This window comes from Pelobates fuscus, chromosome 1 (assembly GCF_036172605.1).
Source record: "Pelobates fuscus isolate aPelFus1 chromosome 1, aPelFus1.pri, whole genome shotgun sequence".
Classification (NCBI taxonomy): domain Eukaryota; kingdom Metazoa; phylum Chordata; class Amphibia; order Anura; family Pelobatidae; genus Pelobates; species Pelobates fuscus.
In genome coordinates, this window is record NC_086317.1 from 69,722,988 (window position 1) to 69,748,966 (window position 25,979).

The 25,979-nt window shown below is 43.4% G+C and overlaps 1 protein-coding gene across 1 annotated transcript in view; it reads right to left on the reverse strand.

Moving 5' to 3' along the window:
• The window catches only part of SMTNL2 (smoothelin like 2), a 94,380-nt gene that overhangs the window by 38,923 nt on the left and 29,478 nt on the right, over positions 1-25,979 (reverse strand). The window contains exons 2-3 of the mRNA XM_063443842.1: positions 1,123-1,210; positions 519-740 (exon numbers count right to left, since the gene is read on the reverse strand). Coding sequence (XP_063299912.1) covers positions 519-740; positions 1,123-1,210 — 310 coding nt within the window. The remainder of the gene's footprint in view (positions 1-518; positions 741-1,122; positions 1,211-25,979) is intronic.

The window sequence follows — 25,979 nt, forward strand, 5'->3', positions numbered from 1 at the left end:
CTCAGACGGCCACTAGAGGTGCTTCCTGTGTCAGTGCTGACGTTCAATGTATCCACACTGTGCATGGAGGTGCTGAATATTCCCCATAGAGATGCATTGATTCAGCGAGACATGGGAAACAAAGTTAGTAAAATGACCTTTAATCTCCAAGTAGAGGAGAGTCGGGAACAGCGATTCGTGCTGCATAGTGTTAGGAATACTAGTATATTTAAAGGATACTATAGTGTTCCTTTATTGATACATTTTTAAAGTGATATTTTGAAAAATATTTCCATATTTATATCATTTTCATATTTTACATTTTGAAATTTTTTTTATTTTAAAAGCATATCCAAAAATAATATGTAATCGAGGCCCAACTATAATTTAATATCTAAAAACGCATTATTTTATGATGTACCCTTGCAAAGAATGGATTGATCAGTCATGGATTTCCACTTGAAGAGGCGAAGATTCTATTTTAAGTATATAGATTCTCTGTGCATGAAACACACATACAGCTGTCATTGGATGCTAACCTTGAGTGCTGCTCGGCTTAGGTGACATCTCATGTGGACTCTTGACATCATGTGCAGGCTGGTGGCTATTGCCATTGGTTGTGCCAGGTTGGGACTCTGCTATCACTTTTGTTATAGCAGTGACAGGCATATGTGGCTTCCTCGCAGACAGTGCTGGAAAATGTTCCTGGGCAGAGGGCATGGGAGCCACAGAAACTGGATCTGGGGAGATTTTCACTTTGTCTAGGGAAAAAAAAATTAATACTGAAAGTTATAATTCCATCTTTGGGCCAAGCATTGCATGTGATCAGTCTTTGTTCACACAGAGTATTTCATGAGAAGGTTTCTTACACAACTCATCATTATAGACATAGCAATCAAAAGAAACACAAGAAGAAAAAAACAAATTTTTTTTTTTTTTGTCAACCACAGGATACTTTCTATTTATGGCCATATAGGGTAATTAAATTGGCTATCCTGGTTTTATTTTTCCATACAAGGATTTTTTTTAAATTTCATCTAGACTTTTTTTGTTTGAACATTTGCTGACCCCCATGGTGTAATAAATATATAATATGCATATTACAGAAACAAATATTTATACACGCACAAAATATCCTCTTACCAGACAGAGATTGGTGTCCATTCTCCACAACTGTAGATACACTGGTTCTTGAGGCCTCCACATCATTCGGTGCCTCTGGCACAGAACTCTGCCAAGAAATTGAACCAAATGTAACATAAGCTTGCAGGTGATTAACAGTCACATTTAAAGCATGAGGGTGCAGATTATGTCAAAATGAATAACCGTTTCATCTTAGAGGCTTAGCAGTGAACATGTTCACATATTGGATGGTTGGCATCATTTTCACAAAATGTTATATTCTGATTTGGAGTAAAGGATCATGTTAATACTAGCGTCAGCAATCTAGTATCATAATGTCAATGCTATGTGATACTTTGGCATCAAGTATTTTCTGTTTGCTTTTTAAGTCAAGCATTATATCCCCAGTTATGTTAGTACCAGGACAGCCAAGAAGGATGATCAGCCTTCGGATGTGCAAACTATTGTAGAAATTGCAGTTCTGCAACAGGTATATACCGTTTAACCATTTCTATTCTTGTGTACCTCTGCAACATGCAAGAAATAAAATGGTTGGAACATGAACACAAACACGAACACGCACAACATCTTGATAACCAAGGTCACTAATGGTTCCTACCGGTTACTCCAATTTTATCTACGCTGTATATTAAGTTCACTGTGGGATCTAAAGCTCATGTAACATGCTGCCAAAGTCACCCAACCAAGAGTGTGTAAAACAAAATTCACAACAATAGTAAGTCAGAATGAAACGGTAGCAGGGCACTTTGCTTATTTTTAGATAGATTAAGGATTTAAAAGCATGGATGGAAAATGGTATTGTACAACTTCACCTTCTTTATTAGTTTATTTGAAAAACAGAGCTGAACGTCCTACACCAGGACCATCCTGCTACAGCCCAATGTCCACAATATCCAATCCATAGGCTATCAGACCTTTGAAGCATAATATGAATCATAGGAGATTAAGACATACATAACCCAAGGTAATGGGGGTTGGCTATGGATGCCCTTGAAATGTATGTTATTTCTCATTTGTGAAGTGCAGAGTACTATAAAGCATTCCAGAGAGATATCACACAAATCGCATAACTAAAAGATAAACAAAGAGAGAGGTTATCATTTTGGTCATGCAAACAATATCATACCTGAGGCATAAATGGGATTCTCGGAATCCCACTTAAAGTGAAAGCATTAAAAGACAATGTCTAATAAGAACCCAAACATTGTGATACATTTTGTTTTCTTAATCTAGCCCACAATAAAAGTCAGAAATCAGGTTCAAAAAGTAAAAAATAAAAATAAAAGATTTTCTAAAGGAAACATGTCGGGTAGCTCATATCTGAAAGCTGGAGATTCTCACTGCCTTTTACAGCTTAAAATTATAATAGACACGGCATTTGCCCCATAAACCATTATTATCCAAGATGATTATACAGTACTTTGGCATTACATGCAAGGAATAATAATTCAGTCAGATTAGCGCCCACTTGCCCCATTATTCAGCATGTGGGCTGTGCAGAGTCAGGAATACTTCCAACACAATTAATTACTTATGTAAAATGAGTGGGGTTGCTACAAGCGCGTTGGTTCAATGCATTTTACTGGTAATTTTCCTTTAATACAGACATTATAAGGGGTTTCCAGTTATTTGACTCTCACAAAGACAATGTAGTGTATATAATAGATACTCAGTCTGGAAAAACACCTGATGATAATTCTAGACATATAGAACATTTGAATTTATTGGACTTTAAAATTAGTTATGTCAAGTATTTCTGTGTTTAAGCCTTCTGGATTTTATATACATAATGTCACTGATTGTTCAAACCACTACCAAAACAATGTTACTATATGAACAAACATGGCAAATGCCAAATGTATAAATGCCTTCGTGTTTCTGAAATCATATTGTGCTCTTTCGACCTGTCCAGCTTTTCCGAAAACACTGTTCCAACTAGAAACACCAAAGTCATATTTTGGTGTGAGTCTCTAATCAGGATGCAGTTCCACCCCCAACTAATTAGAATTTCCAAAGGGGTGAGGGAGGACAAACAAAATCAAAGGGATGAAGCCAACAGTGACTTGTTTATTGAATTGATCCTTAAGCAAAAATTGTGTTGGGTATTTCAACCCAGTTCGGCATGTCACCAGGCCACATACCCAAGCTACCAACTGCTAGTGATCTACAAGCTCCCTTTACCCTGTACCCTTCAGGATCCAATTCGAACTGCAAACACCAACCTACAAAGCCATTAATAACTAATCCCCATTGCAATTCATTACTCAACAAATACCCCTCTTCTCGTTCAGTTCACTCTGAGAGTGACCTTCTTCTGTCCTATCACCATTTCCCACACCACTAACATCTGCATCTTATGCATGGAAAGACCGAATGGCCTAATGAATGCGAGGCGCTAGGCGTGCATCAGCATTAGGTCTTCCCCCATCGGCTAACATCAGCAGAGAAAAAGGGACATCAGCGTTGGAATCTGGTAAGTGTAAAAAGTTTTTTTTAAACTCCATTTGAAATGAGAGGAACTACATAGTGTTAGTTTTGTATTCCTAACACTCTAGTTTTCCTTTACCCAATGCAATTTGTATTAACAGGCCATATGTTGTGATTTTACAGCTGAACACTAAGGCATGAAAAAGCAGTTCTAGTATCTCATCTTAAAAGATAAATAAAAGCCTTGCACAACCAGTGAACTTCCCTCCATCAGGAGGATATCACGCCAGGAACATTCTGTCTCAAAGCATGCCAGTTCATCTTACAACTTATCCAGGCAGTGTTATCTACATAATTTGGGTTATTCATTGGAAGATTTCCACCTTGAGGAACTTGATGAACACAAATAATGCTCTATTGATATGATCGGTTAGGAGGAAAAAAATGTAATCTATTTTCTGTGTAAGCTTACATGATCTGCACAGTCCACAGCATTCCTCCTGCTTTATCTTCAATTAGTAAGGAGTATAGTGTGACCTGGAGACCGGAGTTTATTAGAGGCATTAACTTTATTGAGAATTAAAATTGTGTGTCAACACCAGCTGGTTTTTGAAATGGTTAGCAAGTGTTTTAAAAGCATGTTGTTGAAAAATAAAAATCACAACACTGTAAAATTATTCAATCAATGGAATTAAAAGAACTTTTGGGTTTTAACTAATTTGACTGAAGAACATTGGAATAGGATATAATCGGTAACATGCACAAATCCAGGGCACATGATCCGCGGGACCGGCAGGAGTGGAGCTCACAGCACTCCCCCACGTGCCAATCACTCCTCGTAGAGTGGCAGCGTGGACCACAAAAGACGCGTAGAGCAGCTGTGCGGACCACGAGAGAGGCACACAGAGGGGCTGGGGGAGAGAGAGAGGATAAATGAAAACTCTTCAATTAAATATTAGAAAGGCACATTTCTCAGTATGTACCATTGGATAATAAATATAAAAGAAACAAATTGAAACCAATGTGGCTTAGTAGAGAAGTAAAACGAGATTAAAAATAAGAAAAGAGCAGACTCATGGGACATACAGACATCTGACACCGCGGAAGAGGGACGCGGCTGAATAGCCAATAACATCACCTGCGACTTGCCATAGGCAGGGTGTGAACCTAACACTAGCAAGACACATATAGATCACACAGACCGGAGTTACAGATACGCATGATATTATATCACAGCCACATAACGAGAAATATGACAACATGTCCACAATGCGATACCAGAGATCCCATTGCATGTCCACTGAACGATGATATTAATCCATGTAAATCTCGGTCAAACCATGTGGAACCATACTAACTTATGTTTAATCCATGTAAGCCCATGTATGCAACATACCGTGTCAAGACAACATAAAAAGTAAACAATGGGCAGGTCAGACAGGAAAGAGCACATGTTAAATGCTATGTATGCCCACTGACTATGTTCCTCTCAACAAAATGTAAAAATGTGCCGTATATTCATACGCCATGTTTGAATTGTTATACCTTGTTACCACTGAAGAATGCTATCGTGGCTGAGAAAGCCTACTGTTTTATCATGCACAAATTAAAATAAAGAATTTAAAAAAAAAAAAATAAGAAAAGAGAATTTAAAGCATTTAAAAATCGGACAAATCAGAGGCATCCTATAGAAGATAGACAGACAATTAAAGTGGCTAAACCAGAAAATAAGAAATTGATAGCCAAAGAATCCAAAACCAACCCACAAAATGTTTCTTAAGTACATCAATTCTAATAAGTACACTCGAAACAGAGATGGGTTTGTTAGTTAATGAAGACCAGGAAAAGGCAGAAATTTAAATAACTATTTTTCTTCAGTATATATGAACGAGGATCCTATGGCAAGAGATATGCAAATGATTGCTGCAAAAAACTTGCAGATAACTTGTGATTGGATAACTCAAGACAAGGTGCTACATCAGTTAAAGAAAATTAATGTACATAAAGCTTCGTGGCCTGACGGTATTCACCCACGAGTACTTAAGGAGCTAAGAGGGGAAATAAGTGAACCTCTGTATTTAATCTTTCAAGATTTTGTTTCAGGTATTGTACTGGAGGATTGGAGGAAGGCAGATGTCGTTCCTATATTTAAAAAGTGTTCAAAATCCTTGCCTGGAAATTATAGACCTGTGAGCTTAACTTCTGTGACTGGGAAAATATTTGAAGGGCTATTAAGAGATAATATTCAGGAATTCACAGGGAAGAACTTTGTTATTCGAAGAAGTAAGTAGAAGTATAGATCAGGGTGTTGCAGTGGATGTGATCTACTTGGGTTTTGCCAAGGCATTTGATACAGTTCCTCATAATAGGTTAGTCTACAAACTAAAATAAATTGGTCTAGATGAATATTCTTTTTCTTGGGTAGAACATTGGCTTAAGGATAGAGTACAACGAATTGTCATTAATGGTACATTTTCAAGCTGGACAAAAGTGGTAAGTGGTGTCCCTCAGGGTTCTGTTTTAAGACCGCTTCTACTTAACATATTTTAAAATAATCTTGAAATAGGCACTGAAAGCCATGTCTTAGTGTTTGCAGATGACACAAAACTTTGTAAAGTAGTAAAATGTGAGCAGGATGGGGGGGGCGGAGCCAGCGCCTGTACAAGCCGGACGCATACAGACACTGCTATAAACTCGATAAACAGGGATAATTACCGTCCCAGGCACTGCTATACCACCCCAGAGGCACCAGCTCGACTCCCGAAGCCATGGGGAAAAAACCTAAGAAGCATCGAGCGGACGCGGGCTTGGGCACCCGCGATATTGGAGATTTCCTCCGCACAACCTCGAGGACTGACACAGCCAAGATGGCGCTGGCTGAGGCCTACACGACAACGTCGTTGGATGATGACAGCACTGCTGCCGACTCTCTACCTCCTTCCCAGCCACGCTTAGGACCACAAACAACCACTGAGCTGGCAGAGTCTGCACCATCAACCAAAGCAGACATCAGGGCACTAATGGCTGAAATCAAAAAAATGTTTAACGCTGATATGGCCCCGATCTGAGAAGCGGTCACAAAACTAACTGACAAGGTACAAGCACTTGAGGAAGGAATGGAGGGCACTAAACTGGCCCAATCAGCAACTGATGCAGCTATAGGCGCGCTCCAGAAACAATGCGCAGACCAACAAGTGCAAATAGCCACCATGGAGGACAGAGCCAGAGCCCGCAACCTAAGAATACGGGGAGTACCGGAGTCGAATGCAGGGGCAGAACTCCCCCACTACTGCCAGAGACTGTTCGCCACGCTGCTCATGCCCAAACAGGCGAAGCAAATAATGGTGGACTCCTGTTTCCGCCTCAACAAGGCATCCAACACCGCTCCAGAAGCGCCCAGAGACATCCTGCTAAAGCTGACCCGAGACTCCGACCGCGGAGCGATAATGGGGGCAGTAAGAGGCTCCTCCACAGTGTCGTTTGAGGGGACACAGCTGATTTTCTTTCGAGACTTTTCAAGGCACACACTTACCTGGCGGAGGTCCCTCAAGCAAGTCACCCAGACATTGCAGGAACACTCTATCCCCTACAGATGGGGCCCACGCCGAATTATGGCAGATAAAGCCGTCAAGATGCACACAATGTCATGCCTCTCAGAAGCACCCACTTTTCTCCAATGCCTAGGCATACCAGCGGAGAAAGCACCACACACAGAGCGCCCAACATGGACAGTTGCTGGAATCACTCCTTTTGTTCCTGGAAGGGGGAGACGTGAGATGGACACCTCACCCACCTGAGTGCAGGACTTACAGACACCCATGTTGGTTGTTCATACTGTTGGTGGACCGTAAGACTGCCTATTATGCAGATTTTATACCTACATCCCCCCCCCCCCTCAGGTCTAAACTGGCTCCGTAAGCCAACGGACTAGCCCTATATTACGATACACCCCCCCCACCCCCCCCACAATGAGCAATGGCCTAAAGTTCCTAATGCTTTCACTAAGCATACTATGCCCGCACGGGCTATTCCCCAGGCCTTCTACCCTAGAATAGTAAGCCAAGCATAAAGTCACAGCAAACGAAGGCTAGCAGGCTAACTGTTAACCTCACTGAAGGCCTCAGTGAAGCTGATTCCTCACAGCCATACCGCGATAAGACCTAAGAGGCACTACGAGATCTAAGGCCAGACCCCTCTATAAACGTAGACTGCCATAACGCACCCTGCCCATAATAGGGAAACCTTGTTGATATAACTTAAAAATGAGTGGAATACCGAAATCAGTGTTTCTAACAGGTTTCAATACCTCATAAGTGAGCATTACATTTAGGACGGGGTTTCCTCCTTTGGTTGATCTAGTGTAGGGATGAGGAGTTTCCCCATCTCTCTTTAGATCTTCCTTTTTGTTCTTTCCGAATACCGAAATGAGACCTTGAGTAACCCGCAATTGTACCATGTTTGATTGTTAATTTTTTTGACGTGTTTCAGGTGTCATGTTACCATTACGCGATCACTCGCACAAAATAAAGAAATTAAAAAAAATAAAAATGTGAGCAGGATATTGCTTTGCTGCAAAGGGATTTAGATAGATTTGGGGACTGGGCACTAAAATGGCAGATGAAATTTAATGTAGAGAAATGCAAAGTTATGCACTTCGGGGTCAAGAATGCACAAGCAACTTACATCCTAAATGGTAGTGAATTAGGGGTAAAAACACACACGAGAAGGATTTGGGAATTGTTATACATAGGACACGAGGTTAAACTTTTAGGCTGGAGGAAAATAGATTTAATCTAAGGCAAAGAAAAGTTTTTTTACAGGAAGAACTATAAGGATATGGAATTCTCTGCCCGAAGAGGTGGTTTTATCAGAGTCCATACAGATGTTTAAACAGCAATTGGATAAATACTTGCAAAACATAACATACAGGGATATAATTTCTATTTCGTGGGGTAATAGCGCTTCATACTGGGTTGTTTTGCCTTCTTTTGGATCAACAGCAAAAACATACGTGAGGAAGGCTTAACTTGATGGACTCTTTTCAGCTATGTAACTATGCAACTATGTTCTGGGGGAGAGAAAGAAAGGCCAGGGGGGGTGGGGGGAAAAACAGACGCACAGAGGGGCCGGGGGGGGGAGGGAAACAGACGCACAGAGGGGCCGGGGGGGGGAGGGAAACAGACGCACAGAGTGGCTGTGGCGAGAACAGACGCACAGAGTGGCTGTGGCGAGAACAGACGCACAGAGTGGCTGTGGCGGGAACAGACGCACAGAGTGGCTGTGGGCGGGAACAGACGCACAGAGTGGCTGTGGGCGGGAACAGACGCACAGAGTGGCTGTGGGCGGGGAACAGACGCACAGAGTGGCTGTGGGCGGGGAACAGACGCACAGAGTGGCTGTGGGCGGGGAACAGACGCACAGAGTGGCTGTGGGCGGGGAACAGACGCACAGAGTGGCTGTGGGCGGGGAACAGACGCACAGAGTGGCTGTGGGCGGGGAACAGACGCACAGAGTGGCTGTGGGCGGGGAACAGACGCACAGAGTGGCTGTGGGCGGGGAACAGACGCACAGAGTGGCTGTGGGCGGGGAACAGACGCACAGAGTGGCTGTGGGCGGGGAACAGACGCACAGAGTGGCTGTGGGCGGGGAACAGACGCACAGAGTGGCTGTGGGCGAGAACAGACGCACAGAGTGGCTGTGGCGAGAACAGACGCACAGAGTGGCTGTGGCGGGAACAGACGCACAGAGTGGCTGTGGTCGGGGAACAGACGCACAGAGTGGCTGTGGTCGGGGAACAGACGCACAGAGTGGCTGTGGTCGGGGAACAGACGCACAGAGTGGCTGTGGTCGGGGAACAGACGCACAGAGTGGCTGTGGTCGGGGAACAGACGCACAGAGTGGCTGTGGTCGGGGAACAGACGCACAGAGTGGCTGTGGTCGGGGAACAGACGCACAGAGTGGCTGTGGTCGGGGAACAGACGCACAGAGTGGCTGTGGTCGGGGAACAGACGCACAGAGTGGCTGTGGTCGGGGAACAGACGCACAGAGTGGCTGTGGTCGGGGAACAGACGCACAGAGTGGCTGTGGTCGGGGAACAGACGCACAGAGTGGCTGTGGTCGGGGAACAGACGCACAGAGTGGCTGTGGTCGGGGAACAGACGCACAGAGTGGCTGTGGTCGGGGAACAGACGCACAGAGTGGCTGTGGTCGGGGAACAGACGCACAGAGTGGCTGTGGTCGGGGAACAGACGCACAGAGTGGCTGTGGTCGGGGAACAGACGCACAGAGTGGCTGTGGTCGGGGAACAGACGCACAGAGTGGCTGTGGTCCGGGAACAGACGCACAGAGTGGCTGTGGTCGGGGAACAGACGCACAGAGTGGCTGTGGTCGGGGAACAGACGCACAGAGTGGCTGTGGTCGGGGAACAGACGCACAGAGTGGCTGTGGTCGGGGAACAGACGCACAGAGTGGCTGTGGTCGGGGAACAGACGCACAGAGTGGCTGTGGTCGGGGAACAGACGCACAGAGTGGCTGTGGTCGGGGAACAGACGCACAGAGTGGCTGTGGTCGGGGAACAGACGCACAGAGTGGCTGTGGTCGGGGAACAGACGCACAGAGTGGCTGTGGTCGGGGAACAGACGCACAGAGTGGCTGTGGTCGGGGAACAGACGCACAGAGTGGCTGTGGTCGGGGAACAGACGCACAGAGTGGCTGTGGTCGGGGAACAGACGCACAGAGTGGCTGTGGTCGGGGAACAGACGCACAGAGTGGCTGTGGTCGGGGAACAGACGCACAGAGTGGCTGTGGTCGGGGAACAGACGCACAGAGTGGCTGTGGTCGGGGAACAGACGCACAGAGTGGCTGTGGTCGGGGAACAGACGCACAGAGTGGCTGTGGTCGGGGAACAGACGCACAGAGTGGCTGTGGTCGGGGAACAGACGCACAGAGTGGCTGTGGTCGGGGAACAGACGCACAGAGTGGCTGTGGTCGGGGAACAGACGCACAGAGTGGCTGTGGTCGGGGAACAGACGCACAGAGTGGCTGTGGTCGGGGAACAGACGCACAGAGTGGCTGTGGTCGGGGAACAGACGCACAGAGTGGCTGTGGTCGGGGAACAGACGCACAGAGTGGCTGTGGTCGGGGAACAGACGCACAGAGTGGCTGTGGTCGGGGAACAGACGCACAGAGTGGCTGTGGTCGGGGAACAGACGCACAGAGTGGCTGTGGTCGGGGAACAGACGCACAGAGTGGCTGTGGTCGGGGAACAGACGCACAGAGTGGCTGTGGTCGGGGAACAGACGCACAGAGTGGCTGTGGTCGGGGAACAGACGCACAGAGTGGCTGTGGTCGGGGAACAGACGCACAGAGTGGCTGTGGTCGGGGAACAGACGCACAGAGTGGCTGTGGTCGGGGAACAGACGAGTGAGTGTGTGTAGCTGGAAGTGAGTATGTGTGTCTGGAAGTATGAGTGTGTGTGTGTGTGTGTGGCTGTATGAGTGTGTGTGTGTGTGTGACAGAGTGGCTGGGGGCGGGGAACAGACGCACAGAGTGGCTGGGGGGGGAACAGAAGCACAGAGTGGCTGGGGGGGGGAACAGACGCACAGAGTGGCTGGGCGGGGAACAGACGCACAGAGCAGCTGGGGGGGAACAGACGCACAAAGTGGCGGGGGGGGAACAGACGCACAAAGTGGCGGGGGGGGAACAGACGCACAAAGTGGCGGGGGGGGAACAGACGCACAAAGTGGCGGGGGGGAACAGACGCACAGAGTGGCGGGGGGGAACAGACGCACAGAGTGGCGGGGGGGGAACAGACGCACAGAGTGGCGGGGGGGAACAGACGCACAGAGTGGCGGGGGGGGAACAGACGCACAGAGTGGCGGGGGGGAACAGACGCACAGTGTGGCGGGGGGGAACAGACGCACAGTGTGGCGGGGGGGAACAGACGCACAGTGTGGCGGGGGGGAACAGACGCACAGAGTGGCGGGGGGGAACAGACGCACAGAGTGGCGGGGGGAACAGATGCACAGAGTGGCGGGGGGAACAGATGCACAGAGTGGTGGGGGGGGGGACAGACGCAGAGAGTGGCTGGGGGGGAACAGACGCACAGAGTGGCTGGAGGGGGAACAGACGCACAGAGTGGCTGGGGGGAAAGAAACAAGGGAGTTGTAAGAGATACACAACGAGGGATAAGATACACTAAAGGAGTAAGACATTCAAAAATGGGGTTAAGAGACACACAGGTGAAGATGCATTTATTTTGGGGGAGGAGGGAAAAATGCATCATTGTATGTATTGCAGCGGCAAATACCTTTTAAGGCCTGGCTAGTAAAACAGGGCTTCAATATGTAAGCCATGTTTTAGGGTAAATCACTAGAGAGTGACGTGTAATTTGCCAATTCACCTACTTTGGTCTATAATTCAAATTCACTTTGAATGTCTGACAACTCACACTTTAGTTAATAGTGCTATGCATTTTCATTACCAAAAAATATTCTTCTACTACCTGGTGCATCATTCCCTGCTGAAATGTGCCTGAATTTAAAAAAATATATATTATTATTCATTGCATTAATCCTTGGGAATGATTTAAAATTTTTAGCCCAACAACAGAGACAAGAAAGTTGAAGATTCTGGTTTGGATTTGGATAGGAGTTTCACTTGGATACTTCACAGATTTGTGTTAAAAGGTAAATGCTGAGAGGGTTAAAAAACATCTAGACTGGGTTTCTGTTGTATTAAATGGCAATACTATAATAGTCTGATGCAAACCAGTATGACAAAAAAAAAAAAAAAAGCAAAAAACTAAAAACTAAAAATAGACACAAAGAAGAGTTGAGCTACAAAGTGTTTATTTAGCGCACATGATCTACACGTACCTAGAAGTCATAACATGTTTCTAAATGTAGAGCTGGATTGCTGGTCAGATTACGAAATGAAGAGGTGTATTTCAGCTGTATCAAGGCACACCAAAGTCTTTATATACTGTTCTAAGTCGCCTCACGTTGCAGTATCATCGAACACAGCCAGTTTCACCCGACTGAGAAAAATCATAACTTCTAAAATCAGTGTCTCAGGATATTTGATTCACATTCGGTTTTATCTACTAGAAACAGACAATGGCTGAGAATTTACAAAGGGATTGTGCAGTTTAAGCTAAAATGGCAAAGCCAGAAAATGTATTGTATCAAATAATTTTTTTGTTTTTCAATTCTCCAAAGTTCCCGGTTTAATGAAAAGACCCCATTGCGTTCCAATTGGGTCTGTGCTACTTTTATCAAATGCATATTCTACAAGATGAGTAGGATCTTGCGAAAAGCTAACTATATTGGCCAAAACGTTGTCATGTTCCTGTTCCAATAAAAGGTCCTTAGTATGATGGAATCTCTGTTGCTGGATTTGGAAGTATTTCAATGTATTTGCCATCCCCTAAGCATGGAGACCCTAAAATTATATATATATATATATATATATATATATATATATACACACATATATATATATATATATATATATATATATACACATATATTTATTTATTTTTATCACCATTAAAGTCAACATGGTGCCCTTGTTACATTACTAATAACATATATACACACCTATCCAATTTCTATACATATAAAAGTGGTAGATTTCTGAACAGGAGTACTTCCAGGATAACCTTCTAGCATTCAGTTAAAAATACTTCTTGATTATATTTGAGTATCAATCACAATAGAGGTGTCTGTGTTTCCTCCCTGGCTTTCACACTAGCTATCTTTAAACAGGGTTATCAGGCCAACACATTCCACAGATGTCCATCCTCCCACATAGATTGACGCTTCTGTTTGGAATAAAGCCCAGCATCTGTGGAGCCAGGGTTCTCGGTCTAAACCGTATCACTGGCCTCCATGTCAACACAATAGTTAACCTTTGTGTTGCTAGAGCCGTGAGTCAAACACATAAAAAGGTTCTACACAAAAGAGATGAGTAATGTTTATACAAACTGAGGCTTATTATTCAGGAAACGGGTGGAAAAATATAGATTAATGGAGCAGAGAAACCTATATATTTATTCCTGGGATCAGTAAGAAATTTCACAATTTGCTCAGTTGGGTTTTGCCTAGAAAACCTGACGTCAGATGTCTTACTGAGCATATCCTGTTCCATCACCAGTACTCAAACTGGCTACCAATAATATTCCAATGACAATGGAGGCCAGGATTGTCCCAACTGAGACCCTATACAGTCAGACAGCATGGCCGCTTGTTGGACAGGCTAGTAAGTCACGCCATAGAATTGAAAACAGGGCATTCAATAATTTAGCGGTTTTAACGTTTCTGTAACTCTAGGTACTTGCTGATGAGGTATAACTACCTTGTGTCTTGTTGCTATGCTCAGTCTTGGTTTTAGACTTGTATCATTAAAAAGGTCCTCAGCAACCTAAACCTTATTAGCAGAGTTTAGCTGCTCCTCACCCAGGTTTATTCCTCCTACACATAAATCACGTATTTATTGTATTTCACCCTACAAATGAAGTGGTTGATCATTAGCACCAGTGTGGTATAATTGTTTAATCATGCACCTTACTACATGCCTACAAAACCCAATACACTGTGCAGCTGTACCAAGAAGAATTGATATGGTTTTGAAGGCAAAGGATGGGGACATTAAATACTGTGATGATATAAATTCTTCTTCAGTTCACTCACTTTGCATTTTGTTAATTTCTAAAATAAAAACTAGTCAAATTTATATTTTAAAACCTTTTTTTACTTTACAGCATTTTTCACAATACCGTGTATATAGATTATATATTAGATATGTGTATGTATGTAAGCATGTGTGACTGCTTATTTATATTTAATGTGTGAATTCTAAACCAGTTTGAAGAAAAAAAAATTTCAGCTGAGCTACTGTGGGCATCCTATCATCAAATTAAAAAAAGAAAAAGGATGGGAAGGAAATGGCATGGAGGGGGCGGAACCTAACCGAGCTTATTATTAGTGCAGTGCTCTGACTCCAGTGTCCGTTGGCATCCGCTCTATACATAGATGTAGAAGTAGAACTCTACAGGAGCGGATGGTAACATATATACACATTATATATAATTTCAGTAGAGACAGTGAAATACATGGGGGAGAAATCTGCTGTCCACTCAAAAGTGCTGCCCTAGGCCCAGACATTGTCAGCCAGCCTGCTTACAAATGTCACTTTTTAAAGGGATACTCCAAGCATATAATGTTTGTTAATTGAAAAGGATATGGTGCAAGGAACCATAGTCTCTAGTGACTTGTAGCCATTTGACTTACGCAGCTATGAGCCAATAGCGGTTCTAAGGACATCAGATTAATATTTGTGAAAGGGGCTGCCAAAGCTATAGCAGCTGCAGTATGGCTATCAGTATTATCATCAGTTCCACTAATCGGGTAATTTGCTTGCCAGACTTTTGGGGGATAAAATCAGGCCTAATAGCCTCTTGCTAATTTGGAAGGGGCTTTATACTGGGGACAATTTTCTCTGGATAAGCAGCAGACAAAAAGTATTTGTATTCATTTTATTTTTGCATATTTCTTTAAAGTGCTCAAAAAAAGAAAACACACACGCACAAAAAAATAAATAAATAGGGCTGACTTCCATCCTGAAGTACCCCTTTAAAATCTGACCAGCAATCTCAAAGTAAACTCTTTAACTTTGAAAAGGGACATTCTCAGTCAATGAATACTAAACAAACCAGCTGTGAGTCGTTATGAAAATGTAGAAGTATAAACTTCCACATCTTTGTATTCCTAATACTAAAGTGTTCCTTTAACCCCTTAAGGACAGAGCTTCAGAAGCTTGACTTTCACTTAATGACAAGCATTTTTTGCATTTTTTTGCTGTTTGCGTTCAACTGCAATTTGCATTTTAATAATTTATTGCACCGACGCATATTATATACCGTTTTTTTAAAGGACAGAAAGGGCTTTAATTTGATGTAACATATATTTACATAAATGCTTATTTATTATTAAAAAATACAGAAAAATGCAAAAAAACTGAAAAATCTTGATTTTTTTTTAACAGTTTTTGCAATAATAATGTGTGCACAATTAGTGCAGGTTAAGGAAAGTAATTAAAAATAAATTCATTTAGTTGTTCTGATTTACAGCATATATAATGTGTCTGGGATTTTACATTTTTTTTGGTAGTTACAGGTCACAAAGCACAAGGAGTAAAATAAACTTTTAATGTGGAGCGATTTTAGAATTTGGTATGTTTGTCTTGTAAGCTTAATAGCCATGAAAGAAAACAAAATTGCCACACAAAAGTATATATTTATATAAAGTAGACACCACAGGCTATTTACCTAAGGTTGTTTTGACACTTTCTACGTAGCCATGTTACCGCCAACCTCTGCTAAATATTGGAGTAAAATTGTGTTTTTTGGGGGTTTTCGCACACAAACTTATAACAAAGAACTTCTCATGTGTATTTTGTAAAGTTGGTGTGTGCTATTCCTGTACAAAGTTTTATTATGTGTTCAGTTACTTCTGCTGAGTACAACGGTACCCCCATTGTATGTCTTTGGCACTATTTTGTGAAGCTACAGTGCCATATAGGAGACCTGTCCTTTTCAGTATTCACAGTAGAATTTTGAGAGACGGATTTAATGAGCCTATGCTTCCATTTGGGGTATTATGACCAGGGCCGGCGCGTCCATAAGGCGGCACAGGCGGCCGCCTTAGGGCGCCAGAGGAGGGGGGCGCAAAAATCCGAATCCCCTGCCTCTAGCTGGAGACTCGGATTTTTAATCTCACCTCTCTCCCTGCAGCCAGCACACAGGAGCAGGGCAGTGAAGCCAGCCGTCCTCCTCTGATGATGTCAGAAGGGGGCGGGACTTCTACTGCTTCCAGACTCCCCAGCGGTCCTGACTATCTGCAGCAGCTCCAGCCTGTCCCAGTCGACCACCAGGGATAAGGTTCTCCCTCCTGGCCCAAGGTAAGCCCCTGGGAGGGGAAGAGGAATAACTTTTAGTATGTTTACTTTTATTTTATTTTTTTAAATCAAAACGTTTTTTTTGTTTTTTTTTTGCAGCCCCTCTCTACTGCCCCCACTATACTACCCCTGCCCCCACTATACTACCCCTGCCCCCACTATACTACCCCTGCCCCCACCATACAGCCCCTGCCCCCACCATACTGCCCCTGCCCCCACCATACTGCCCCTGCCCCCACCATACTGCCCCTGCCCCACTATACTGCCCCTGCCCCCACCATACTACCCCTGCCCCCACCATACTGCCCCTGCCCCCACCATACTGCCCCTGCCCCCACCATACTGCCCCTGCCCCCACCATACTGCCCCTGCCCCCACCATACTGCCCCTGCCCCCACTATACACTATACTGCCCCTGCCCCCACCATACTGCCCCTGCCCCCACCATACTACCCCTGCCCCACTATACACTATACTGCCCCCACCATACTGCCCCTGCCCCTGCCCCCACCATACTGCCCCTGCCCCTGCCCCCACCATACTGCCCCTGCCCCCACTATACACTATACTGCCCCCACCATACTGCCCCTGCCCCCACCATACTGCGCCCCCACCATACTGCCCCTGCCCCCTCTATAGCCCCTGCCCCACCATACTGCCCCTGCCCCCTCTATAGCCCCTGCCCCACCATACTACCCCTGCCCCTTAACAGCCCCTCTATAGCCTCTGTCCCCACCATACTGCCCCATGTGCCCCTCTCCAGCACTTCTACTTCCCTCTATAGCCCCTGCCCCCACCATTCTGCCCATGCCCCCTCTACGTCCCTCTATAGCGCCTGCCCCCACCATACTGCCCCATGTGTCCCTCTACAGCACCTCTATAGCCCCTGCCCCACCATACTGACCCTGTCCTCCTCTACTGCCCCATGTGCCACTCTACAGCACCTCTATTTCCCTCCATAACCCCTACCCCACCATACTGCCCCTCTACAGTCCCTCTATTTCCATCTACAGCCCTTGCCCTGTCTACAGCCCCTCTATTTCCCTCTAAAGCCTCTAGCCCACCATACTGCCCATGCGCCCCCTATACAGCCCATGCCCCCCCTCTACAGCCCCTGTCCCCCCTCTACAGCCCCTGTCCCCACTATACTGCCCATGTCCCCCTCTATTGCTTCTGTGACCCCCTCTTTATCCCCTGTGCCTCCTCTATTTCCCTCTACAGACCCTGCCCCCTGCCTCTGCCCCCCTTTCACACGCCTCTACTGCCTCTGTCTCCCCCCTCTACTTCCCCTACCCCCTATACAGCCCCTGTTCCCCCGTCCCCCTCTCTACTTCCCATTTACCCCCACCATAGTGTTCGTGTGACACTGCTTTATTGCCGCAGTGTCCCTCGTTACAGCCTGTGCCCACACCATTCTGCCCCTGTGTCCCCCTCTACTTCCCTTTTCCAACCACATTGCCCATTTGCTCCCACCACAGCCCCTATACTCCCTTCTACAGCCCGTAACTCCCTTATTTCACATCCCTTCCACTCCCTTGTACAGCCCCTATTCCCTTACTACAGTCCTTACCCCCACTACAGCCCCTCTCCCCCAATTGCTGCCCATATCCCCCACACTACAGCCCCTGTTCCCACTTGCAGCCATCAACCTACTTCAGTCCCTAACCCCCTACTACAGCCCCAATTCCCCACTACATTTACTAAGCCCCCAATTACAGCCCCTAACTCTTAACTACAGCCCCTGTCCCCCTACTACAGCCCCTAACTACTCAATTACAGCCCCTAACTCTCAACTACAGCCCCTGTCCCCCTGTCCCTGGGGGGGGGGGGGGGGGGGGCGCAAAACACCTTCGCCTGTGTAGCCAAAAATCTTTGCACCGGCCCTGATTATGACAGTTTGACTATTCAAAAAAAGCCCACAAAGGCCTACCATTTGTAAAAGTAGACACTCCAGGGTATCTCATAAGGTGCATATTGTGCCTTAACATGCCCCCATTTTTTTACCATTACATGCCAAAGTATGTGGTAAAAATTATTTTGTGCATTTTACACATACGGATTGCATTTTTGCTGGGCATTTTGTATATTTCATATGTGCCACTAAGTTCAAAACCTCCAAATTATGCTCAGCTAAGTCTTCTGAGTAAAAAGACATCCCCAATTAATGTCTTTGGCACTATTTTGTGGAGCTACAGTGCCATATTGGAGACCAAGCCATATCAGTTTTTACAGAACTTTGGATTTTGACGCTGGGCCTATGTGCAATTTCCAAGCATCTTCGCAGGTTTTAAATTCAAACTACCCCACAAAGGCCTACCATTTCTTAAAGTAGACACCCCAGGGTATTTCAAAAGGCATATTTTGAACCTTAGCGTGGGATCATTTTTCCGCTAGCTTGTACCAGGTGTAGTGGTCATAAGCGTTTTTTCTGCCTTTTTGACACACAAAGTGAGTTTGCACAGTATATTTTGCAAACCTTATGGGTGCTACGACTGTATAATACTTCATATGTTGCTCAGCTATGTCAGCTGAGTACAAAAATACCCCCGTATGTACCTTTGCCAGGTAAACGTGGACATCGGAGGGGCACATTTGGGACACAGCCATTCCATTTTTTTTTCAAACTTTGAATTTTTACGCTGTGCCCATGTCCCATTTTAGAGTATTTTACCAGGCTATATAATCCAAATATCCCATAAAGCCATACCATTTCTTAAAGAAGACATCCCAGGGTATTTCAAAAGGCATATTTTGAACCTTAGCGTGGGATCATTTTTCCGCTAGCTTGTACCAGGTGTAGTGGTAATGAGCGTTATTAAATGTATTTTTTTAACTTTTTAAAACTTTTTTTACTTTTTAAAACTATTTTTTAAACTTTTGTTATGCTTATTAATTTTTTTAAAGTTTCTTAAACTTTCGTAAAACTTTTTTTTTACAGATTTAACATTTTTCTAAGCTTTTTTTTTTACCGTTAACCCCTAACTAGCAGTAAGCAGCACTAACAGTAAATTCCCCATTTTCCCATAACTCCCACCCACCCCAGCTAGCAAAATATTTAATTATACAATATTTAAAATTAGTTTATTAAATAAATTTAACCCCTGAAGGTTAAAAAATAAATAAAAGTCAATCGTCAGGGGTTAAAAAAAATTAGATCACAGTATAATACTGTGATCTGTATTTTGATCACTGTAGGCAGTAATCGACTGGCAGGGAAGGGGTTAATTTTTATTTGGACTGGGTAAAGGTTTTTTTTTAATTTTTTACTTAAACGTTATTAAAACTTTTTTTTAACTTAATTTTTTAAAGCTTATATTAAAACTTTTTTTTACGTTAACCCCTAGTTAGCCTAACACTAAATCCCCCAATTCCCCACTAACTTCCACCCTCCCCAGCTAGCTAAATTTATAATTTTAAAATATTTAAATTAATTAATAAAATAAATTTAACCCCTGAGGGTTAAAAAAAAAAAAAGAATTAACCCTCAGGGGTTAAAAAAAAAAAAATCAGATCATATTAAAATGTAATCCCTGCCAATTGATCACTGTAGTCAGTGATCAATTGGCAGGGAAGGGGTTAATTTTTTATTAAAATGGGTAAAGGGGGGTGGGATTTTAAATTTACTTTATTTTTTTTACACTAGGGGGCAGGATCAGCACTGGTCCGTCTCCCTGCACTTCACAGTGAACCCGGAAGTGCAGGGAGGCGGAAGGTGAGTATACACAGCACATGTGCTCGCTCTGACATGCTGTCAGAGCAGGTACATGTGCTGGGGCAGCCGGATTCGGTGCTCCCGGTCTGCCTCTAATACAGAGGCAGACCGGGAGCACCATTAACCCCACGATCGCCGCAATTGCGGCGATCTGGGGTTAATTTTACCGCGTGACGGACGAGGTCCGTCACCCGTCGTTAAGGGTATCCCCTGGATGACGGACCTCGTCCGTCACCCGTCCTGAAGGGGTTAATGAGGGAGGCAATTGTCCAAGTTCTAAACAAAACCTAGAATTCAAGCTATTTGCCTCTTTCACGTTACATGCACACACACTCATTATATATCAATATATGTAGAAGAAATAGAGCTTTCATGTCACATAAAATATTAATAAAACGATTTAATCTGAATAAAATCTGGAAAGAAAAGTGTGGGAAATCAATACATTATTTTCCCAAGTTCTGCATTGCATTTTAACAGCGAATTTGATAATTTACTGCAAAAAAAACACAAAAAACACACATATTGCTGTGATGTCCCACAAGTACAATGATTCCCCCCCATATGTAGGTTTTATGGGGTTTTGGAAAGTTACAGGGACAGATATAGGGCTTGCTAATTAAAATCTCTGGTGTTTCTGCTGGGCTTTATGAATACTACATAGAAACATAAAACAATAATTGGCAGCACACAAAAGACTTCCGAAAAAAGAATCTTGACCTATACATATTCAACAAAAGCGACGTTTCGACCCTGTGGGGTCATTATCAAACAAGAGGGTTGATACGTCGATTTTGTTGGACATGTATTGGTAAAGACAAATTTTCTTTGAAAGTCCTTTAAATGCTTTCAATTATCATGTTTATTCATATTTGTGTTTTGGCATATTGCAGATTACTGATATTTTTGTTGAGTGCTGGGATTTTATATGCTGATGGTTGTCAGAGTGCAGGGTAAGTATTCTGGAGGAAGGCCCTAACAGTGTTACAGCCCTCCTGCTGTAGGACAGCATTGGACACCCTAATGTCAGGAAGGGGTTAAATGTGAACTTGATACATAAACCAACTTTGGCATAATACCTCAACACTTTATAATTGAAAGGATTGCTATGCTGTATCAGAGTTTTTTCACAAATTGCACCTGCTCTTTACAATCATTATCACCCCTCCATGGTAAACAGCAAGATCTGTAAACAGGCTGCGTAGGTTTGACCTTTGACACTGACAAACGAGGACTGTAATGAGAGACAAATGGCCGCTTTCCCTGCTTGAAACAAAGGGAAATCTATTGAAAACATTATTTGAAGTGAAATACTGCTAATATGCAGATTGGGGCATAAAGTGTGTTTTTTTGTTTATTAGAAACTTTAAAACATTATTTTAACATAGGCAACATTTTATTTTTAGAATGCACTTAATGATGTGAAAGAAGTGGTATGTGCTTTTTACATGCAGCTGATGATGATCAGATGGAGTCTAACAAATAAAACCTCAATACTTGTCAAGCAGTTTGAGGTGCTGGGTCAGTGTGTCTGCAAGATATATTGTCTGTTTGGGAATTAAGAGTAAAACGAAGTTGGCAAAGCATCATGGTAATTGCAGTTCTACAACAGCTAGAGCAGGACACCTATTTAGAGGTAGGTAGAGGGACACTATAGCGTTAAGAATGCACTTTGTAATTCTAACTCTACAGTGTTTCTTTAAGAGGCTCTTATTTGCACAGAATACCTATGGACTTAGTAATTAAAGGACCACTATAGGCACCCAGACCACTTCAGCTTAATGAAGTGGTTTGGGTGCCTGGTCCAGCTAGGGTTAACCCTTTTTGTTTTTTTATTTATAAACATAGCAGTTTCAGAGAAACTGCTATGTTTACACTGAGGGTTAATCCAGCCTCTAGAGCCTGTCTCATTGACAGCCGCTAGAGGCGCTTGCGTGCTTCTCACTGTGAAAATCACAGTGAGAAGACGCCAGCGTCCATAGGAAAGCATTCAGCCAATGACATCGTTAGGAAGGAGGAGAGGAGGAGGAAAGCTCCCCGCCCGGTGCTGGAGAAAGGTAAGATTTTAACCCCTTCCTCTCTCTCCAGAGCCCGGCGGGAGGGAGACCCTGAGGGTGGGGGCACCCTCAGGGCACTATAGTGCCAGGAAAACGAGTATAGTGGTCCTTTAAATACCAAACTGTTGTGAATTGAAATTGAATTACAACATTTAAAGCAAAAAAGCCAAACTGTAGCTACAGTCAAATAGGAAAATTGTTTTAAATCTGGGGGGGGGGGGGTTTAAATAAAGTTTGCATTTTGATTTTAACCCAAACTGACCCCAAAAGAAGACTAAAATAAGCAACGGAGGACAATTTGGTCCAAATTCTGCGTGGCAGCAATTGGCACACCACTTACATATGCCTATGGATTTAAGTACTAAACAATAACAGGATCCTGGAATAGAGAGAAAGCCACATTTGAAAAATTGGTGTCTCCATGTATCAATATATACTGATAAAAGGGCTTTGAATTGCAGTGTAGAATTATGGAAAAAGCTTGTATTTGTCAGAGTGGAAAATTTCTCCTCATCCATTAGGGAAGCAGTTTAATCTAGGACAAATCTACAGCTATCGAGGCAGATCTGTGGAATACTGTTATTTAAATACTTAGAACACTTATTCTAGTATAATCAAGAAATATTGTATTTATTTACAAATATATAGCATTTATACATGGAGTTGATCAAAGACAGCTGCTCAGATAAAACAAAACAGTCATCATCCCAAATACAGCCTTACTTCCATTACATAAACACATAGATGCTGACATGTGCCACACTGTCCTTATAGATTAGAAAGGCATCTGTGTTTAACCACCCACAGACGTGTAAAAAGCTACAAACCATCTTCCCGTAGCCCTCAGTGATTATCCATCATGAACAACAGAGTTATGTCCCAATAACTGTATTCTCGAATGCACTCAAGCATATTATCTGGAAACAAAATCAACCAATGATTTATAAATCTGACTCAAAACATTTGTGTTAATGTCATAACATCCACAAGTGCTGTGCTGAGTCTGTAAAACCACTTGGAGAAGGAACAACACATTTTATTTACGCTAGTCATCCGTTGTCTAGAAGGACACTTGCAAGAGAACAAATCTCTAAATAAATGAATCAGCCTTATATAAAAACAAGTCTCATAAGACAAACACGAACAGCATGGTTTGCTTTATATCTGCCCTGTTTGTTTGTTTTTTTGGAGCTGTACATTGATCATTTGCCGTATATTAGGAGTATTTATAGGAATATGTAGCACCTACAGGAAATCCCATTTGTCATATAAATGCACTTCATGAATAACTATCTTATCGTAGTGGAAGTGGGGAATGGTGCTCTGTGGACCACAGGTAAGAAGTTCAGCTGCCCTATAAACCGTTTGACTACTTAAAATTGGAAGGGTCAATGGTTATTGTATTTATTTAGAAAATATTTTACCAGGATGGATACATTGAGATTTATCTCGTACAAATTAATATTAAAAACACAAAATAAAATTTGCTTGGAGTGCTCCTTAAAGGAGGTTAAATTCCAGTTTTAAATGACTGCTATTTGAATTATCGTTCTATTCTCACACCTACATGAGAACAGAAAATGGACTTTTAGGAAGATGGCACAAGACAGTTGATAGCAATGGACTTTTTCTATACATGCGCTGATTATCACCAGGATATGACTTTACATAGGATACAATTGAAGTCATGTCAAGAGAAACCAGTAACATCAGTCATCAATGATGGAGGGCTTGAAATTTGGAAAGGCTTGTTGAGGTTTCAAGTGTCTGAAGACGTTACAATTAAAACAACAGTAGAACTTTTTTTTTTTTATATAAAAGCATGTTTATAAATTAAAAAACAAAACAAAAAAAAAACATGTTTTTATGAACTGTTTTCTCTAGACTCCCATAGAATGCAAAACAAAGTTTTGGTAGGCTGTTGTGTATGTGTTTTTGTTGTTGTTTTATTTTTAATGTCCTGTGGTAAATCATTCCAAGTGTATTGCAATATTTGTCATAACTCCTCTTTCGCCCGTCTGCTTTATGTTCTTTTTCTTGTCTAAGGACCACACAGCTTTGGCTATATGGACGTCATTGATCTGAGGAGGCCAATCAAATTGCATGAAGATATCACAACTGCAAAGCACTGCTCTTAATTGTATTGGCAAAGTCTTGGTATAATTGTTTTATAAATGTCTTTAAAAATATAAATGATGTTTTTTTAGCATGAGAACAACCTCGGAAACTTTTCAGAAGGTACATGAGAGTTAATGAAAATCTATTAGATAACCCATTCTCAAGTCCATTGACTTTTTTTCCCCTTTGGCTGCAATGCTCTAAGATCACATAGAAACCCCATGTATCATACTAATCGGCAAAAAAAAAAGGAAGTGTTCCAATTACTGTTCCATAAGACGTTCTGTCATGGATTGCAGTGAAACAAGACTCCCGGATGAATTGAAAAGTAATATTTTATGGAGTACAATAATTTTTTTACTTCTCTGCAAATGTTCGTGCGCATTTCTGAAAAGACAACTTTTTAGATTTGAAGTCAGTACTTTGGTGTCAAGACTTTGCCGATAAAAGACAAGCATGTCCATCTTTCCTTCTAAAAGTTATGAGAATTAAGCAGTGTTTATCAGATGTTGGTAGACTTGTAGGTCTTCCAGAGTTCTCTTTATTTAACTAATCTAGCTTCTTGCAAATGTCTCTATACTAGTTTGAGCACCACACTGAACAGCTGGGTAAGTGGGCTAGTGCTTGCCAAGAATTACCTTATTGAAGCAAGGCCATTTTTAGTAGGTCAAATAGCGTAGCAACTTTTAAGTGGTACATGTAGTGATTTTGGTGCAAATAGACTAGAGATGCTGATTGCCATGCAGGGCCGGCACTTCCATTAGGGCATCTAGGTAGTGGCCTAGGGTGTCAGCTCACTGGGGGGAGCCGCAAAGGAGAGCCTGCTGCTGAACAAGCCGGCAGGGAGATCAAACGATTTCCCTGAACAGACCGCCCCCTCCCTTTCAATTAATAGAGCAAGATCTGGTTGCACTAAAAATCTCCATACCAGGTCTTGCTGTTTGTTTGCTGGGAGGAGTGCTCAGTCCTGAATAAGAGGAGGGGATAGGGAGTAACAACACGTCCCCTCCTCCTTCTACTCACATTCTGAGTGCTCCCTCCCAGCACATGGTAAACACTGCTAGGAGGAGCTGTCTGCAGGAGGAAAGATTAACGCAGAGGCATGCTGCTCAGGGGCTGGAGGAGAGAGAGAGCAAAGAGACACCAGGAAGAGGTAAGTTAAAGCAGAAATAAAAGGGGGGATTGAGGAGAAAGAGGTTAATAAATGGTCAATTGATGCAGACGTACAGCTAGGGGAGTGAGAAGAAAAGGAAGTGGAGTGATAGTGAGAAAGTAAGGGGTGACATACTCACAGCAAAGAGAGCGCCCTGGACTGTGGCTCTGCCTAAAGCTGAACGTAGCCTGGTTCACTAAACAGTGTTCTGGGTTACGTGAAACTGATAGCTGCTGTGGTACTTGCTATCAGTGTTTAAAATGACTGAAACTGCTCTAAACACTGATGCAAGTACCACAGCAGCCATCAGTTTCACATAACCCAGAACACCGTTTAGTGAACCAGGCTATGTTCAGCTTTAGGCAGAGCCACAGTCCAGGGCGCTCTCCTTCCTGATTCTAACCCCCATTATTGCCCTTAAAGGACCACTCTA